This window comes from Coregonus clupeaformis, chromosome 26 (assembly GCF_020615455.1).
Source record: "Coregonus clupeaformis isolate EN_2021a chromosome 26, ASM2061545v1, whole genome shotgun sequence".
NCBI classification, from domain to species: Eukaryota; Metazoa; Chordata; class Actinopteri; order Salmoniformes; family Salmonidae; genus Coregonus; species Coregonus clupeaformis.
This window is the reverse complement of record NC_059217.1, coordinates 51541799-51562719: the sequence shown is the minus strand read 5'-3', so window position 1 is coordinate 51562719 and position 20921 is coordinate 51541799. Positions and strand designations below refer to the sequence as shown.

Here is a 20921-nt window from a genome sequence, read left to right as displayed (position 1 = left end):
TGCGTCGCTAAAGGCGCTCGGGTGACAACACTCGGGCGGAACCAATAATTAGTTCCGTCTTGCTGTAAACGTACAATTCAGAAGAAATTAAATAATAAAAAGTGCAAATACATTAAATAAACTGGCGACAGAGGCAGTTACAATAACCATCACCAGTAATAAACCTAAGGGCACAATGGTGAGTTCTAGAACCATCACCAGTAATAAACCTAAGGGCACAATGGTGAGTTCTATAACCATCACCAGTAATAAACCTAAGGGCACAATGGTGAGTTCTAGAACCATCACCAGTAATAAACCTAAGGGCACAATGGTGAGTTCTAGAACCATCACCAGTAATAAACCTAAGGGCACAATGGTGAGTTCTAGAACCATCACCAGTAATAAACCTAAGGGCACAATGGTGAGTTCTAGAACCATCACCAGTAATAAACCTAAGGGCACAATGGTGAGTTCTAGAACCATCACCAGTAATAAACCTAAGGGCACAATGGTGAGTTCTAGAACCATCACCAGTAATAAACCTAAGGGCACAATGGATGCTGCAGCATGCATATAGATCATATCCCCATAATCTAAAATAGACATAAAAGTGGCCTGGACAATTTCCTTCCTATTAACAAAAGTCAGACATGCTTTGTTTCTGTAAAATAAACCAACCTTGAACTTTAACTTCTTCACCAGCTCAGTGACATGTTTTTTAAATGACAGTTTGTCATCAAGCCAGATACCAAGATATTTGTAGGAAGGAACTCGCTCAATTTGTGTACCGTTCAAACTAGTCATTACAAATGCATTTAAATCTGGGTTATGGGACCTAGAAAAAAGCATGCATTTTGTTTTGTTGAATTTGGAACTAACTTTAGATCCATTAGTGGCCTCTGCAGTGCTTGAAAATCAGACTTCAAATGTGAAAAGGCTTGGCCCACCGATGGAGCAATGGAGTACAGCACTGTATCATCTGCATACAAATGAATATAACTTTTTTTTTTTCAGCATTACCAATGTTCTTTATATAAATTGTAAACAGTAGTGGGCTGAGTATTGAACCTTGGGGTACCCCTTTATGTAACTCAAGGAACTCAGATTTGACCCCATCTACCTTGATGGCCTGAGTTCTGTCATTGAGATAATTATGAAACCACCGGCAAGTATCAGTACCCAACCCTATCGAGGACAGCTTATTCAACAGAGTAACATGGTCTACAGTATCAAAAGCTTTTGACAAGTCTACGAACATGGCAGCACAATTCTTTCTATCATCTGAGGCATTTACAATATTATTTACAACAAGCATGGTAGCCATAGTGATGCTATCTTTAGGTCTGAATCCCGACTGACTAACATTAAGAATACAATTTTCAGATAGAAAATAACGTATCTGTTTGTAGACCAATTATTCTAGTATTTTTGCAAGACAAGGAAGCCTGGTAATGGGTCGAAAATGATTAAGATCATTACTAACCCTTACGGAGTGGTAGAAAACTTTCCACAATTTTGGAATATTTCTTGATGCTAAACTTAAATGAAAAAAAAAAAAAAAGTGTGTTACTGAGCCAGCAATGAGGGGCGCTGCATACTTAAGCAAAGACGGGTCCTCATGACAAGTCTTACAATGCATCACAACGGCATCATAACGCATTATACCTGCAGACCTTAAGTCTACCTTTGTAAAAGAGACCTCAAATTAAATAGAAAGTATAGTGTTACCATAAGTTCTAATCCTAATACACCTGAAAGTTGTTATTGCTGTAAGAAGCAGAGCAACTGCCATCGTATCTCCATGCCCCCATCTTTGGATGGCCTAGTTTGGTTTTGGCAACAGGGACCTTTGCCCTCAAGCCAGGTTTTAGCACACAAAGCGTTGATAGAATTGGTGGAACTGGCTATCAAGCAAACTGGCATCAAAGAAGAAAACACTGATTTATGAATACTGTCAGATGGTGTGGAAAACCATAGGCTGTTGATTTACATTTACATGTTTTAGTCATTTAGCAGACGCTCTTATCCAGAGCGACTTACAGTTAGTGCATACATTACTTTTTAATATATATATTTTTTCATACCCCCCGTGGGAATCGAACCCACAACCCTGGCGTTGCAAACGCCATGCTCTACGAACTGAGCTACATCCCCTGCCGGCCATTCCCTCCCCTACCCTAGACGACGCTGGGCCAATTGTGCGCCGCCCCCATGGGTCTCCCGGTCACGACAGAGCCTGGATTTGAACCAGGATCTCTAGTGGCACAGCTAGCACTGCGATGCAGTGCCTTAGACCACTGCGCCACTCGGGAGTAGAGATCTTGACTATTGACTATTTTACCATGGGGAGCTTTGTCATAGAGAGAGATCAGACAGAGGCTAATAACAATACATGGAGCATGTTAGAGAAAACTGTATTAACTAATGTTGATGATTACATTGTGTGATTACATTCTATGATAATATGATTATATCCTAATGTGAGACATGGTGGCTTTTGTAATGTGTCAATTAATTATTGTCTAGAACATGGTGTTTTCATACGGCAGGGCATTCACGGAATCTTTCAGATTCCAGTTTTTTTCAGATACTCAGTACATGAGACTCTTAAGTTAATTTGCTGTTAACATGAGCAATGTATTTCTAATCTATGGCTCTGCATTAAAATGAAGGTTATTGCACACAGTAACACTTATCCACAACACTGGAAGATGGATGTAGTGTGCATACTAAATGGTACCTTATCCCCTATATAGTGCACATATATAGTACTTTTGACCAGGGCCAAATCTTAGTGTTTTCCCATATGTCTCCTGCTCGTAACGATCTGACTTATTCCCAAGCTACATATCTTTCAAACCTGATGACACGGCCAAGGTCAACTCATGTACCAAACTTAATGCCTCACGCCAGCTACACTCATCAAACATTCATACAAGGTTGTCTATTGACTACGCCAATGATGATGCTCTCTGCCTCGCACACAACCTCCCTGCAATGAAAACATGAATTGGTTGATTACTGCAATTGAACGAATCGATGGAATATGGGAACTAATAACCTTTTCATGTCTTTGTGTTCAATGGGGTGTCATCAAAGGTTAATTGAGTAAAACTTCTGTTAATTTGCTCTCAAAGACATTGGAGAGATGCAGGCTCAGAGCTAGTTAGGTTGATAGGTCAAGTTCAACCCTCTCCATTAGGGAGAATCATACTAATTACAGTCAGAGTACAAGGGTCTGGAATGGAACCCAATTCCCTATGTAGTTCACTATTTTTGATCATAGAGCTCTGGTCAAAAGTAGTGCACTATACAGGGAATAGGGTTCCATTTTCAGACGTAACCTGGGTGTCATGTAACTTTTGCAGTGACAAGATTTTTTTCTCTCTCTCTCTCTCGCTCTCTCTCTGTCTCTCTCTCTCTCTCTCTCTCTCTCTCTCTCTCTCTCTCTCTCTCTCTCTCTCTCTCTCTCTCTCTCTCTCTCTCTCTCTCTCTCTCTCTCTCTCTCTCTCTCTCTCTCTCTCTCTCTCTCTCTCTCTCTCTCTCTCTCTACCCCAGTGACAGAGTTGCAGCCTTAAGAAAAAAGCTCCCATCGTCTCTGATTATGGACTTAGCAGGTCAGGCTCATGTGGTGGTGGTGTTGCTCACCTGCCTGGTCTTGCTGTCCTGGGCCCAAGAGAAGGACTACACGGTGAGGGAGGAGCAGCCCGAGAATGTCCGCATCGGGAACCTGCGGAAGGACTTGGACCTGAACCTTGACCCTGACTTCAAGCTGTCCTCGCCACTGCAGTTCAAGCCCGTCTACAAAACGGGCGATGTGCCTTTGGTGAGGGTAGAAGCCAACACTGGGGAGATATTCACCACGGCTCACCGCATCGACCGCGAGAAGCTCTGCTCGGGAGTATTCAACGAGAAGCGCTGCTTCTACGAGATCGAGGTAGCCGTTCTGCCTGACGAGATCTTCCGTCTGGTCAAGATCCGGTTCCTGATTGAGGACGTCAATGACAACGCTCCACTCTTCCAGTCCACCGTTATAAACATCTCCATCCCAGAGAACACAGCCATCAACACCCGGTACCCCGTGCCCTCTGCGTTTGACCCAGATGTGGGGATCAATGGGATTCAACACTATGAACTTGTCAAGGTGAGCTCACACTTCTCTCTGTCAGGATCGAGTGACTGACACTAAGATCAATAGTTTGTATGCTTAGGAATTGTTTGTTTTCATCCTTATTTGTGTGAAAAACAGTTACATACATTTTAACACCAGAAGACAGTCGTTTGTGGCATTTAACACTAGCTTAAATCATTCCATCAAAAGTTCAGAAAACACTTGGCAGTTCTTTATGTACTAGTGCTACTAGACACATAAAGTTGACGTACACTACATATTAAATATTTACCTCTAAATCAGGCTGGTATTGAGGAGCTAATTGGTAGCGCTAATACAGTTGAAGTCGGAAGTTTACATACACCTTAGCCAAATACATTTAAACTCAGTTTTTCACAATTCCTGACATTTAATCCTAGTAAAACTTCCCTGTCTTAGGTCAGTTATGTGAAATGTCAAAATAATAGTACAGAGAATGATTTATTTATTTCAGCTTTTATTTCTTTCATCACATTCCCAGTGGGTCAGAAGTTTACATACACTCAATTAGTATTTGGTAGCATTGCCTTTAAATTGTTTAACTTGGGTTAAATGTTTCGGGTAGCCTTCCACAAGCTTCCCACAATAAATTGGGTGAATTTTGGCCCATTCCTCCTGACAGAGCTGGTGTAACTGAATGAGGTTTGTAGGCCTCCTTGCTCGCACACGCTTTTTCAGTTCTGCCCACAAATGTTCTATAGGATTGAGGTCAGGGCTTTGTGATGGCCACTCCAATACCTTGACTTTGTTGTCCTTAAGCGATTTTGCCACAAATTTGGAAGTATGCTTGTGGTCATTGTCTATTTGGAAGACCCATTTGAGACCAAGCTTTAACTTCCTGACTGGTCTTGAGATGTTGCTTCAATATATCCACATAATTTTCCTTCCTCATGATGCCATCTATTTTGTGAAGTGCACCAGTCCCTCCTGCAGCAAAGCACCCCCCGCAGCATGATGCTGTCACCCCCGTGCTTCACTGTTGGGATGGTGTTCTTCGGCTTGCAAGCTTCCCCCTTTATCCTCCAAACATAACGATGGTCATTATGGCCAAACAGTTCTATTTTTGTTTCATCAGACCAGAGGACATTTCTCCAAAATGTACGATCTTTGTCCCCATGTGCAGTTGCAAACCGTAGTCTGGCTTTTTTATGGCGGTTTTGGAGCAGTGGCTTCTTCCTTGCTGAGCGGCCTTTCAGGTTATGTCAATATAGGACTCATTTTACTGTGGATATAGATACGTTTGTACCTGTTTCCTCCAGCATCTTCACAAGATCCTTTGCTGTTGTTCTGGGATTGATTTGCACTTTTCGCACCAAAGTACGTTCATTTCTAGGAGACAGAACGTGTCTCCTTCCTGAGTTGTATAACGGCTGCGTGGTCCCATGGTGTTTATACTTGCATACTATTGTTTGTACAGATGAACGTGGTACCTTCAGGCGTTTGGAAATTGCTCCCAAGGACGAACCAGACTTGTGGAGGTCTACAATTATTTTTGTGAGGTCTTGGCTGATTTATTTTGATTTTCCCATGATGTGAAGCAAAGAGGCACTGAGTTTGAAGGTAGGCCTTGAAATACATCCACAGGTACACCTCCAATTCACTCAAATGATGTCAATTAGCCTATCAGAAGCTTCTAAAGCCATGACATCATTTTCTGGAATTTTCCAAGCTGTTTAAAGGCACAGTCAACTTAGTGTATGTAAACTTCTGATCCACTGGAATTGTGATACAGTGAATTATAAGTGAAATCATCTGTCTTAAACAATTGTTTGGAAAAATTACTTGTGTCATGCACAAAGTAGATTACATTTACATTTACATTTTAGCAGACGCTCTTATCCAGAGCGACTTACAGTTAGTGAGTGCATACATTTTTCATACTGGCACCCCGTGGGAATCGAACCCACAACCCTGGCGTTGCAAGCGCCATGCTCTACCAACTGAGCTACACGGGACTAACCGACTTGCCAAAACTATAGTTTGTTAACAAGAAATGTGTGGAGTGGTTGAAAAACGAGTTTTAATGACTCCAACCTAACTTCCGACTTCAACTGTGCCACCCCTCCCAGTATCACTGCTGTTTACCTGCATTTGGTTGAACCTATAAGGAAATGTGTTAGTACAGTTGTTTGTTTTTTCGTTCACACTTTCTGGGCCATGTTCCACGCTTAAATCAGAACAGAGCCTTAGGCCACCGTGGAACCACCATGCCTTCTTTGAAAAGGCTTTATGTCGTTATGTGCAGCAAGTGATAAGCAAGGTGTAGTTTCGCTGTAAACCATAACACAGAAACCCACCTAGGAAACAGCGTATTTCTCCAATTTCCCGGGAAAAAGGTTAAATGTCGGGAGTAATGCAGATTATTGCCTAGAAAAGGAACCTGTGCTGTATTATGTTAATAGGTGCCTCATGCAGAACCCAACGTTATTTTTATCATCCTAATTGATGTTCTAATAAATCGCAGTTGCCTTAATGAAGTCGGCCTGAAAACCAGAAAGTAGGATAATGTCATGCATTCTCCATTTATAGCCTAGACAATACTCAATACATCGCGGAAGAAGATGAATGTTGCAGATTATCTGAGGCCTGCTTGTGAATTCTAATTCTAATATTTTAAACAGGAGATAGAGCATAGAATGTTCTATGCAGAGGGGGCACTAAACACACGTAAAGGTAGTAACAGATAGTATCCTATAACAAGCATCTACATGAAAAGGTTGCTTTGGAAAGGTTGTCTCGTCTCGGTGACATTATGATGTTTTTTTGGGGAGCTTGATGTAAGATAATAGCGAGACAGTTCCAAGGTGTCTCAGATTAAGTTTGCTTTTGTGTGAAAATGAACAGTATTCTTGCTGCCCGTGTCTGACTTGATTACCAATTTGCATTTCTAATGAGTTATTTCTGTGCCAAGGCCTCCCCCGCTGAAAATGTCCTGAATTGTTCATGCCTGGAAAATGACCAGCCAAATGTTCTGCGCATAGCAACGATGATGATCTCCAGTCATTCTCCTCTCATTAATATTATTGCTGTTTTTTTTTTTTTTTTACATCCTTGCCTTATTTATTTGATTTATTTAAATTCATTTAATCTTTCCTATCCTTGCTTTTTTCTCTTGTTTATTTCAATTCAGTTCCATATCTGATCTTCCTTGGGGAAATATTGCTGTTTCATATTTTTTTATCCATCCTTTTCATTCAAAATAGGTTTTTCTGAAAAGCAGTCCATAAACATAAACACAGCATAGAGGTACAGTACCCATGAGGACATATATTCAAGTGAATTTCAGAAATGCACTATACAGTCTTACAGTACAGGGGCACAGTTTAGTTTTCGATAGGGGCTTGTGCAAGCGGTCCTAGAATAGCTGCTGATTTTAATCCTGCCCCTTGGACTATCTTTGTATTTGTCCTCAGATATTTGTCTGTGGAGCTCCACACAGAATAATAGTTTACTACCACAGGGTTCCTGTTATGTCCCTGACATGAAGCTGAAACTGCTTCCCCCTGTGTGTCATCACAGCGTTCCTGTTATGTCCCTGACATGAAGCTGAAACTGCTTCCCCCTGTGTGTCATCACAGTGTTCCTGTTATGTCCCCTGACATGAAGCTGAAACTGCTTCCCCCTGTGTGTCATCACAGTGTTCCTGTTATGTCCCTGACATGAAGCTGAAACTGCTTCCCCTGTGTGTCATCACAGGGTTCCTGTTATGTCCCTGACATGAAGCTGAAACTGCTTCACCCTGTGTATCATCACAGCGTTCCTGTTATGTCCCTGACATGAAGCTGAAACTGCTTCCCCCTGTGTGTCATCACAGTGTTCCTGTTATGTCCCCTGACATGAAGCTGAAACTGCTTCCCCCTGTGTGTCATCACAGCGTTCCTGTTATGTCCCTGACATGAAGCTGAAACTGCTTCCCCCTGTGTGTCATCACAGTGTTCCTGTTATGTCCCTGACATGAAGCTGAAACTGCTTCCCCCTGTGTGTCATCACAGTGTTCCTGTTATGTCCCCTGACATGAAGCTGAAACTGCTTCCCCTGTGTTTCATCACAGGGTTCCTGTTATGTCCCTGACATGAAGCTGAAACTGCTTCCCCCTGTGTGTCATCACAGCGTTCCTGTTATGTCCCTGACATGAAGCTGAAACTGCTTCCCCTGTGTGTCATCACAGGGTTCCTGTTATGTCCCTGACATGAAGCTGAAACTGCTTCCCCTGTGTGTCATCACAGGGTTCCTGTTATGTCCCCTGACATGAAGCTGAAACTGCTTCACCCTGTGTGTCATCACAGGGTTCCTGTTATGTCCCTGACATGAAGCTGAAACTGCTTCCCCTGTGTGTCATCACAGGGTTCCTGTTATGTCCCTGACATGAAGCTGAAACTGCTTCCCCTGTGTGTCATCACAGGGTTCCTGTTATGTCCCTGACATGAAGCTGAAACTGCTTCCCCCTGTGTGTCATCACAGTGTTCCTGTTATGTCCCCTGACATGAAGCTGAAACTGCTTCCCCCTGTGTGTCATCACAGTGTTCCTGTTATGTCCCTGACATGAAGCTGAAACTGCTTCCCCCTGTGTGTCATCACAGTGTTCCTGTTATGTCCCCTGACATGAAGCTGAAACTGCTTCCCCTGTGTGTCATCACAGCGTTCCTGTTATGTCCCTGACATGAAGCTGAAACTGCTTCCCCCTGTGTGTCATCACAGTGTTCCTGTTATGTCCCCTGACATGAAGCTGAAACTGCTTCCCCTGTGTGTCATCACAGCGTTCCTGTTATGTCCCTGACATGAAGCTGAAACTGCTTCCCCCTGTGTGTCATCACAGGGTTCCTGTTATGTCCCTGGCATGAAGCTGAAACTGCTTCCCCCTGTGTGTCATCACAGGGTTCCTGTTATGTCCCTGACATGAAGCTGAAACTGCTTCCCCTGTGTGTCATCACAGCGTTCCTGTTATGTCCCTGACATGAAGCTGAAACTGCTTCCCCTGTGTGTCATCACAGTGTTCCTGTTATGTCCCCTGACATGAAGCTGAAACTGCTTCCCCCTGTGTGTCATCACAGTGTTCCTGTTATGTCCCCTGACATGAAGCTGAAACTGCTTCCCCCTGTGTGTCATCACAGTGTTCCTGTTATGTCCCCTGACATGAAGCTGAAACTGCTTCCCCCTGTGTGTCATCACAGTGTTCCTGTTATGTCCCCTGACATGAAGCTGAAACTGCTTCCCCCTGTGTGTCATCACAGTGTTCCTGTTATGTCCCTGACATGAAGCTGAAACTGCTTCCCCTGTGTGTCATCACAGTGTTCCTGTTATGTCCCTGACATGAAGCTGAAACTGCTTCCCCCTGTGTGTCATCACAGTGTTCCTGTTATGTCCCCTGACATGAAGCTGAAACTGCTTCCCCTCTTTGTGTCATCACAGGGTTCCTGTTCTGTCCCCTGACATGAAGCTGAAACTGCTTCCCCCTGTGTGTCATCACAGCGTTCCTGTTATGTCCCCTGACATGAAGCTGAAACTGCTTCCCCCTGTGTGTCATCACAGGGTTCCTGTTATGTCCTCTCAGCTGACAGACACGTAGGCTAGCTGTTATTTAGAAAGGACAGATGCGATATGACAGCCACCTTAATTCAAAACCAGGTTGGTTTCGTCTTTTCATATAGAGGGATAACAAATAATGCCATTCCATATAGTCTGTTTTAAATCACACATAATGGTCAGTAGCACTTTGCTTGAAGGGGGTAGAGGCCTAAATAAGGCCTTCGTAACACCTTTATGAAACCTGTCATGCCGCCTTTAGAAATGTTTGTAGCAGTATCATTCATAGCAAACTTTTAATTATGGGATTCTAAAATGGAATGTGCTACGTCATTTTGGAATGCGGCAAAGGTTTTCTAAGAACACGTCCAAAGGTCAGGGGAAAGTAATACCATGCATGGATGCAGGAGTCTCTTCCATTGGGAACAGATTTGATCACTTAAAGACAAACCTCTTTACAGGTTCCTCCTCGGACCATGGATGTGTCGCAAATGGCACCCTATTCCCTATAGGTCTCTGGTCAAAAGTAGTGCACTAAATAGGGAATTAGGTGCCATTTAAGACGTTGCCCGTGTGAGGCAGGTCAGGCTCAAGGGATGGAGCTATTGATTTTGGTTGTTTTGGGTTCTACACTTCTCCAAATGTTATTTTTCCCCAAGAATTTAAAGAGTTTTGCGCCACACAGCAAGAAACCGAATCCTTCCTATTTTTAGGGATTTTCAGTATCTCTTAACAGCATTTGTTGTGGGCGGGCGCTGTCGGGATCACCTTGTGTAGATCAATATCCTGCTATAGGAGAGCCAGATAAACTTGGCGTTGAAAGAAAGCGGAAGTCTCTATTTCGGTGGGTGGATTTGGAGCAACAACTCTTCTTTGTTTAAAAATGATGTTCTGGGGATATACATCTAACTTGTTTGCCTGGCTATAAGGAGCAGGTGGTAGCACAATTAGGTTCTGCCCATCATAGATAACAAACAGACAATTTTAAAATTGTGTAAAGCCAGAGTTCATTTATACAGTATGTTCATTTACAGATGCCAGTTACGCCATAAAACTGTACTAGATACGTGTTGGAGCGCTCACTTCAAATAACTCAAATTGGCTTTTCATAATTGATTAATGTTACTGCAGAAAGGACAATTAGACAAGGAGCTCAGCTAGCTCCCTGCCTGTGTTCAGCTCTCTGCCTGTGTTCAGCTCTCTGCCTGTGTTCAGCTCTCTGCCTGTGTTCAGCTCTCTGCCTGTGTTCAGCTCTCTGCCTGTGTTCAGCTCTCTGCCTGTGTTCAGCTCTCTGCCTGTGTTCAGCTCTCTGCCCGTGTTCAGCTCTCTGCCTGTGTTCAGCTCTCTGCCTGTGTTCAGCTCTCTGCCCGTGTTCAGCTCCCTGCCCGTGTTCAGCTCCCTGCCTGTGTTCAGCTCTCTGCCTGTGTTCAGCTCACTGCCTGTGTTCAGCTCTCTGCCTGTGTTCAGCTCTCTGCCTGTGTTCAGCTCTCTGCCTGTGTTCAGCTCTCTGCCTGTGTTCAGCTCTCTGCCTGTGTTCAGCTCACTGCCTGTGTTCAGTTCTCTGTCAAGCGCTTCCAGTTTTCATTTGTTTCTGATTTTGACATATTATCTTCCGCCAGCGGTTGACAAGAGGAAACAAATAATTATTTGCTGGTTTTGTCTAAATGATATGCATCAGATCATGGCCAGTGGCAAGGGAGCCTTCCATCAGTATTGTATGAAAGGGATGTTATAGCCAATGATAAATAGCCGGGCCCGTCGGCCCATCCACTTCTATTAGCATAGCTATGAAAGGCTAATATATTCACAGCACCATCCCAGTCTCCTCTAGCTTTAATTAGGTAATCAACTTGATTCAGTCCCAGTCTCCTCTAGGTTTAATCAGGTCATCAACTTGATTCAATCCCAGTCTCCTCTAGCTTTAATTAGGTAATCAACTTGATTCAGTCCCAGTCTCCTCTAGGTTTAATCAGGTCATCAACTTGATTCAGTCCCAGTCTCCTCTAGGTTTAATCATGTCATCAACTTGATTCAATCCCAGTCTCCACTAGGTTTAATTAGGTAATCAACTTGATTCAGTCCCAGTCTCCTCTAGGTTTAATTAGGTAATCAACTTGATTCAGTCCCAGTCTCCTCTAGGTTTAATTAGGTCATCAACTTGATTCAGTCCCAGTCTCCTCTAGGTTTAATTAGGTAATCAACTTGATTCAGTCCCAGTCTCCTCTAGGTTTAATTAGGTCATCAACTTGATTCAATCCCAGTCTCCTCTAGCTTTAATTAGGTAATCAACTTGATTCAGTCCCAGTCTCCTCTAGGTTTAATCAGGTAATCAACTTAATTAAATCCCAGTCTCCTCTAGGTTTAATTAGGTAATCAACTTGATTCAGTCCCAGTCTCCTCTAGGTTTAATTAGGTAATCAACTTGATTAAATCCCAGTCTCCTCTAGGTTTAATTAGGTAATCAACTTGATTCAGTCCCAGTCTCCTCTAGGTTTAATTAGGTAATCAACTTGATTAAATCCCAGTCTCCTCTAGGTTTAATCAGGTAATCAACTTGATTCAGTCCCAGTCTCCTCTAGGTTTAATCAGGTCATCAACTTGATTAAATCCCAGTCTCCTTTAGGTTTAATCAGGTAATAAATTTGTTTCAAAGATGCATCAGATGATAATCAGAAAAATTGAAAGAGTCTGCAGTGAGGGGATTTCAGTCAGCCGCCCCCAGTTTCAGCCAACTACGGCGCTACGTCATTACATGCTACTGAGATGGAACATTTGATTGTCGTGATTGGACGACTAACATCATTGGACGACTAACATCATTGGACTACTAACATCATTGGACTACTAACATCACTAATAATATGTTATATATCTACATACAGTGAGGGAAAAAAGTATTTGATCCCCTGCTGATTTTGTACGTTTGTCCACTGACAAAGAAATGATCAGTCTATCATTTTAATGGTAGGTTTATTTGAACAGTGAGAGACAGAATAACAACAAAAAAATCCAGAAAAACGCATGTAAACATTTTTATAAATTGATTTGAATTTTAATGAGGGAAATAAGTATTTGACCCCCTCTCAATCAGAAAGATTTCTGGCTCCCAGGTGTCTTTTATACAGGTAACGAGCTGAGATTAGGAGCACACTCTTAAAGGGAGTGCTCCTAATCTCAGTTTGTTACCAGTATAAAAGACACCTGACCACAGAAGCAATCAATCAATCAGATTCCAAACTCTCCACCATGGCCAAGACCAAAGAGCTCTCCAAGGATGTCAGGGACAAGATTGTAGACCTACACATGGCTGGAATGGGCTACAAGACCATCGCCAAGCAGCTTGGTGAGAAGGTGACAACAGTTGGTAAGATTATTCGCAAATGGAAGAAACACAAAATAACTGTCAATCTCCCTCTGCCTGGGGCTCCATGCAAGATCTCACCTCGTGGAGTTGCAATGATCATGAGAACGGTGAGGAATCAGCCCAGAACTACACGGGAGGATCTTGTCAATGATCTCAAGGCAGCTGGGACCATAGTCACCAAGAAAACAGTTGGTAACACACTACGCCGTGAAGGACTGAAATCCTGCAGCGCCCGCAAGGTCCCCCTGCTCAAGAAAGCACATATACAGGGCCGTCTGAAGTTTGCCAATGAACATCTGAATGATTCAAAGGAGAACTGGGTGAAAGTGTTGTGGTCAGATGAGACCAAAATCGAGCTCTTTGCCATCAACTCAACTCGCCGTGTTTGGAGGAGGAGGAATGCTGCCTATGACCCCAAGAACACCCCATCCCCACCGTCAAACATGGAGGTGGAACATTATGCTTTGGGGGTGTTTTTCTGCTAAGGGGACAGGACAAATTCACCGCATTAAAGGGACAATGGACGGGGCCATGTACCGTCAAATCTTGGGTGAGAACCTCCTTCCCTCAGCCAGGGCATTGAAAATGGGTCGTGGATGGGTATTCCACCTCCATGTTTGACGGCAACAAAGGAGTGGCTCAAGAAGAAGCACATTAAGGTCCTGGAGTGGCCTAGCCAGTCTCCAGACCTTAATCCCATAGAAAATCGAGTTGCCAAACGTCAGCCTCGAAACCTTAATGACTTGGAGAAGATCTGCAAAGAGGAGTGGAAACAAAATCTCCTGAGATGTGTGCAAACCTGGTGGCCAACTACAAGAAACGTCTGACCTCTGTGATTGCCAACAAGGGTTTTGCCACCAAGTACTAAGTCATGTTTTGCAGAGGGGTCAAATACTTATTTCCCTCATTAAAATGCAAATCAATTCATAACATTTTTGACATGTGTTTTTCTGGATTTTTTTTCTTTCTATTCTGTCTCTCACTGTTCAAATAAGCATACCATTAAAATTATAGACTGCTCATTTCTTTGTCAGTGGGCAAACGTACAAAATCAGCAGGGGATCAAATACTTTTTTCCCTCACTGTAGATGTTTCATTTATAGATCTCTATACATACACTATATATACAAACGTATGTGGACACCCCTTCAAATTAGTGGATTAGGCTATTTCAGCCACAACCGTTGCTGACAGGTGTATACAATTGAGCACATAGCCATGCAATCTCCATAGACAAACATTATCAGTAGAATGGCCTTACTGAAGAACTCAGTGACTTTCAACGTGGCACTGTCATAGGTTGCCACCTTTCAACAAGTCAGTTCGTCAAATTTCTGCCCTGCTAGAGCTGCCCCGGCCCAACTGTAAGTGCTGTTATTATGAAGTGAAAACGTCTAGGAGCAACAACGGCTCAGACGCGAAGTGGTACACCACACAAGCTCACAGAACAGGACCGCTGAAGCTGCCTCTGGAAGCAACATCAGCACAAGAACTGTTCGTTGGGAGCTTCATGAAATGGGTTTCCATGGCCGAGCAGCCGCACACAAGCCTAAGATCACCATGCCAAATGTAAAGCTCGCCGCCATTGGACTCTGGAGCAGTGGAAATGCATTCTCTGGAGTGATGAATCACGCTTCACCATCTGGCAGGCCGACGGACGAATCTGGGTTTGGCGGATGCCAGGAGAACGCCAGGAGAACGCTGCCTGCCCGAATGTACAGTGCCAACTGTAAAGTTTGGTAGAGGTGGAATAAGGGTATGGGGCTGTTTTTCATGGTTCGGGCTAGGCCCCTTAGTTCCAGTGAACGGAAATCTTAATGCTACAGCATAGAATGACATTCTAGACAATTCTGTGCTTCCAACATTGTGGCAACAGTTTGGGGAAGGCCCTTTCCTGTTTCAGCAAGACAATTCCCCTATGCACAAAGTTGGTCCATACAGAAATGGTTTGTCGAGATCGGTGTGGAAGAACTTGACTGGCCTGCACAAAGCCCTGATCACAACCCCATTGAACACCTTTGGGATGAATTGGAACGCTGACTGCGAGCCAGGCCTAATCACCTAACATCAGTGCCTGACCTCACTAATGCCCTTGTGGCTGAATGGAAGCAAGTCCCCGCAGCAATGTTCCAACATCTAGTGGAAAGCCTTCCAAGAAGAATGGAGGCTGTTATAGCATCAAAGGGGGGACCAATGCCATATTAAGGCCCATGATACATGATTTTGGAATGAGATGTTTGACGAGCAGGTGTCCACATACTTTTGGTCATGTATTATGGAGGTGACTAGATATACAGTCGTGGTCAAAGGTTTTTGAGAATGACACAAATACTAATTTTCACAAAGTCTGCTGCCTCAGTTTTGATGATGGCAATTTGCATATACTCCAGAATGTCATGAAGAGTGAACAGATGAAATGCAATTAATTACAAAGTCCCTTTTTGCCATGAAAATGAACTTAATCCCCAAAAAACATTTCCACTGCATTTCAGCCCTGCCACAAAAGGACCAGCTGCCATCATGTCAGTGATTCTCTCGTTAACACAGGTGAGAGTGTTGACGAGAACAAGGCTGGAGATCACTCTGTCATTCTGATTGAGTTAGAATAACAGACCGGAAGCTTTAAAAGGAGGGTGGTGCTTGAAATGATTGTTCTTCCTCTGTTAACCATGGTTACCTGCAAGGAAACACGTGCCATCATCATTGCTTTGCACAAAAAGGGCTTCACAGGCAAGGATATTTCTGCTAGTAAGATTGCACCTAAATCAACCATTTATCGGATCATCAAGCACTTCAAGGCTAGAGGCTCAATTGTTGTGAAGAAGGCGTCAGGGCGCCCAAGAAAGTCCAGCAAGCGCCAGGACCGTCTCCTAAAGTTGATTCAGCTGTGGGATCGGGGCACCACCAGTGCAGAGCTTGCTCAGGAAAGGCAGCAGGCAGGTTTGAGTGCATCTGCACGCACAGTGAGGCGAATACTTTTGGAGGATGGCCTGGTGTCAAGAAGGGCAGCAAAGAAGCCACTTCTCTCCAGGAAAAACATCAGGGACAGACTGATAATCTGCAAAAGGTACAGGGATTGGACTGCTGAGGACTGGGGTAAAGTCATTTTCTCTGATGAATCCCCTTTCCGATTGTTTGGGGCATCCGGAAAACACCTTGTCCGGAGAAGACAAGGTGAGCGCTACCATCAGTCTTGTGTCATGCCAACAGTAAAGCATCCTGAAACCATTCATGTGTGGGGTTGCTTCTCAGCCAAGGGAGTGGGTGTACTCACAATTTTGCCTAAGAACATAGCCATGAATAAAGAATGGTACCAACACATCCTCCGAGAGCAACTTCTCCCAACCATCCAAGAACAGTTTGGTGACGACCAATGCCTTTTCCAGCATGATGGAGCACCTTGCCATAAGGCAAAAGTGATAACTAATTGGCTCTGGGAACAAAACATCGAAATGTTGGGTCCATGGCCAGGGAACTCCCCAGACCTTAATCCCATTGAGAACTTGTGGTCGATCCTCAAGAGGCGGGTGGACAACCAAAAACCCACAAATTCTGACAAACTCCAAGCATTGATTATGCAAGAATGGGCTGCCATCAGTCATGATGTGGCCCAGAAGTTAATTGACAGCATGCCAGGGCAGATTGCAGAGGTCTTGAAAAAGAAGGGTCAACACTGCAAATATTGACTCTTTGCATAAACTTAATGTAATTGTCAATAAAAGCCTTTGACACTTATGGAATACTTGTAATTATACTACAGTATACCATAGTAACATTTGACAAAAATATCTCATAACACTGAAGCAGCGATCTTTGTGAAGACCAATACTTGTGTCATTCTCAAAACTTTTGACCACGACTGTATGGTCCCTATAGACACGTGATCCACAATGGTAGATTAATGCTTCATCAACAGGGTTTAGGAGTCCAGTCTGGGTGAAGCTGAATAACTGCTTTCTTTTAAACTGTACAGTTTTGTATTATATTTAAAGGTTATTGTCACTGCGCCTTAAGGCCGGTGATTCATATTCTTAACCTTTTCTACACTAAGTTTGCCTGTCCTAGATGTTATCGCAATCCACCAGCCTAATTTTAATTCATTGAAGGAAAAATAAAACCGCCATGTTACATAGTTAGCGATAGCTCTCTGAAACTGATTGAAATGCTCGAAATGTTCTGTTGTCTAAGGTGAAAATGAGACAGAGGTGGGGAAAAATCTGTCTGGTTCATAAATCATCTTTAGGAGCAACTATGACATCGACTGGATGGAGGCACTGTGCCAAAGTCCCAGATACTAAAGTCTATACTAAGATGTATTCTAACATCCATGTAGTACGAAGGGCCAACATGTTATGATTCACTGTATTGCAGTGGTAAAATCACTCCTATGAATTTCATAGAAAAGTCGTAGCACAGTTATTTTAATGTAATTTTGGTCAATGGTCAAATAGTTACTCACTAAACGAATGTGTGGTTCTTAGTCATTGCTATTTCATGTTCAATAACTACTCCATCATCTTCTACTAGAACTCATCTTCTACTAGAACTCATCTTCTACTAACTCATCTTCTACTAGAACTCATCTTCTACTAACTCATCTTCTACTAACTCATCTTCTACTAACTCATGTTCTACTAGAACTCATATTCTACTAACTCATCTTCTACTAGAACTCATCTTCTACTAGAACTCATCTTATACTAACTCATATTTTACTAACTCATCTTCTACTAACTCATCTTCTACTAGAACTCATCTTCTACTAGAACTCATCTTCTACTAGAACTCATCTTCTACTAACTCATATTCTACTAGAACTCATCATCTACTAACTCATCTTCTACTAGAACTCATCTTCTACTAACTAATCTTCTACTAGAACTCATCTTCTACTAGAACTCTTCTTCTACTTGAACTCATCTTCTACTAACTCATTTTCTACTAGAACTCATTTTCTACTAGAACTCATCTTCTACTAGAACTCATCTTCTACTAGAACTCATCTTCTACTAACTCATCTTCTACTAACTCATCTTCTACTAACTCATCTTCTACTAACTCATCTTCTACTAGAACTCATCTTCTACTAACTCATCTTATACTAACTCATCTTCTACTAGAACTCATATTCTACTAGAACTCATCTTCTACTAACTCATCTTCTACTAACTCATCTTCTACTAACTCATCTTCTACTAACTCATCTTCTACTAGAACTCATATTCTACTAACTCATCTTCTACTAACTCATCTTCTACTAGAACTCATCTTCTACTAACTCATCTTCTACTAACTCATCTTCTACTAACTCATCTTCTACTAACTCATCTTCTACTAGAACTCATCTTCTACTAGAACTCATCTGCTACTAACTCATCTTCTACTAACTCATCTTCTACTAGAACTCATCTTCTACTAGAACTCATCTTCTACTAACTCATCTTCCACTAGAACTCATCTTCTACTAGAACTCATCTTCTACTAACTCATCTTCTACTAACTCATCTTCTACTAGAACTCATCTTCTACTAACTCATCTTCTACTAGAACTCATCTTCTACTAACTCATCTTCTACTAGAACTCATCTTCTACTAACTCATCTTATACTAACTCATCTTCTACTAACTCATCTTCTACTAGAACTCATCTTCTATTAACTCATCTTCTACTAACTCATCTTCTACTAACTCATCTTCTACTAACTCATTTTCTACTACAACTTATCTTCTATTAACTCATCTTCTACTAGAACTCATCTTCTACTAACTCATATTCTACTAGAACTCATCTTCTACTAATTAATCTTCTACTAGAACTCATCTTGTACTAACTCATCTTCTACTAACTCATCTTCTACTAACTCATCTTCTACTAACACATCTTCTACTAACTCATCTTCTACTAACTCATCTTCTACTAACTCATATTCTACTAGAACTCATCTTCTACTAACTCATCTTCTACTAGAACTCATCTTCTACTAACTCATCTTCTACTAGAACACATCTTCTACTAACTAATCTTTTACTAGAACTCATCTTCTACTAACTCATCTTCTACTAGAACTCATCTTCTACTAGAACTCATCTTCTACTAACTCATCTTCTACTAACTTATCTTCTACTAGAACTCATCTTCTACTAACTCATCTTCTACTAACTCATCTTCTACTAGAACTCAGCTTCTACTAGAACTCATCTTCTACTAACTCATCTTCTACTAGAACTCATCTTCTACTAGAACTCATCTTCTACTAACTCATCTTCTACTAGAACTCATCTTCTACTAACTCATCTTCTACTAGAACTCATCTTCTACAATAACTCATCTTCTACTAACTCATTTTCTACTAGAACTCATCTTCTACTAACTCATCTTCTACTAACTCATCTTCTACTAACTCATCTTATACTAACTCATCTTCTACTAACTGATCTTCTACTAGAACTAATCTTATACTAACTCATCTTCTACTAGAACTCATATTCTACTAACTCATATTCTACTAACTCATCTTCTACTAACTCATCTTATACTAACTCATCTTCTACTAGAACTCATATTCTACTAACCCATCTTCTACTAACTCATCTTATACTAACTCATCTTCTACTAACTGATCTTCTACTAGAACTCATCTTCTACTAGAACTCATCTTCTACTAACTAATCTTCTACTAACTCATCTTCTACTAGAACTCATCTTCTACTAACTCATCTTCTACTAGAACTTATCTTCTACTAACTCATCTTCTACTAGAACTCATCTTCTACTAACTCATCTTCTACTAGAACTCATCTTCTACTAACTCATCTTCTACTAGAACTCATCTTCTACTAACTCATCTTCTACTAACTCATCTTCTACTAACTCATCTTATACTAACTCATCTTCTACTAACTGATCTTCTACTAGAACTCATCTTCTACTAGAACTCATCTTCTACTAACTCATCTTCTACTAACTCATCTTCTACTAACTCATCTTCTACTAACTCATCTTATACTAACTCATCTTATACTAACTCATCTTCTACTAGAACTCATCTTCTACTATAACTCATCTTCTACAATCTCATCTTATACTAACTCATCTTCTACTAACTCATCTTCTACTAACTCATCTTCTACTAACTCATCTTCTACTAGAACTCATCTTCTACTAACTCATCTTCTACAATCTCATCTTATACTAACTCATCTTCTACTAACTCATATTCTACTAACTCATCTTCTACTAGAACTCATCTTCTACTAACTCATATTCTACTAACTCATCTTCTACTAGAACTCATCTTCTACTAACTCATCTTCTACTAGAACTCATCTTCTACTAGAACTCATCTTCTACTAACTCATCTTCTACTAACACATCTTCTACTAGAACTCATCTTCTACTAACTCATTTTCGACTAACTCATCTTCTACTAGAACTCATCTTCTACTAGAACTCATCGTCTACTAACTCATCTTCTACTAGAACTCATCTTCTACTAGAACTCATCTTCTACTAACTCATCTTCTACTAACTCATCTTCTACTAGAAATCATTTTCTTTTAACTCATCTTCTACTAACTCATCTTCTACTAGAACTCATCTTCTACAAGAACTCATCTTATACTAACTCATCTTATACTAACTCATCTTCTACTAGAACTCATCTTCTACTAGAACTCATCTTCTACTAACTCATCTTCTACTAACTCATCTTCTACTAGAACTAATCTTCTACTAACTCATCTTCTACTAGAACTCATCTTCTACTAGAACTCATCTTCTACTAACTCATCTTCTACTAACTCATATTCTACTAACTAATCTTGTACTAACTCATCTTCTACTAGAACTCATATTCTACTAACTCATCTTCTACTAGAACTCATCTTCTACTAACTCATATT

General features: G+C 41.6%; 1 protein-coding gene across 3 annotated transcripts in view; it reads left to right on the top strand.

Annotated features, from left to right (window-relative positions):
* LOC121538486 (protocadherin-11 X-linked) overlaps positions 1 to 20921 on the top strand; it is a 285313-nt gene that overhangs the window by 11804 nt on the left and 252588 nt on the right. For all 3 annotated transcript variants that reach the window (XM_041846553.2, XM_041846544.2, XM_041846562.2), the window contains exon 2: positions 3541 to 4126. In XM_041846553.2, coding sequence (XP_041702487.2) covers positions 3587 to 4126 — 540 coding nt within the window. In that variant the 5' untranslated portion in view covers positions 3541 to 3586. The remainder of the gene's footprint in view (positions 1 to 3540; positions 4127 to 20921) is intronic.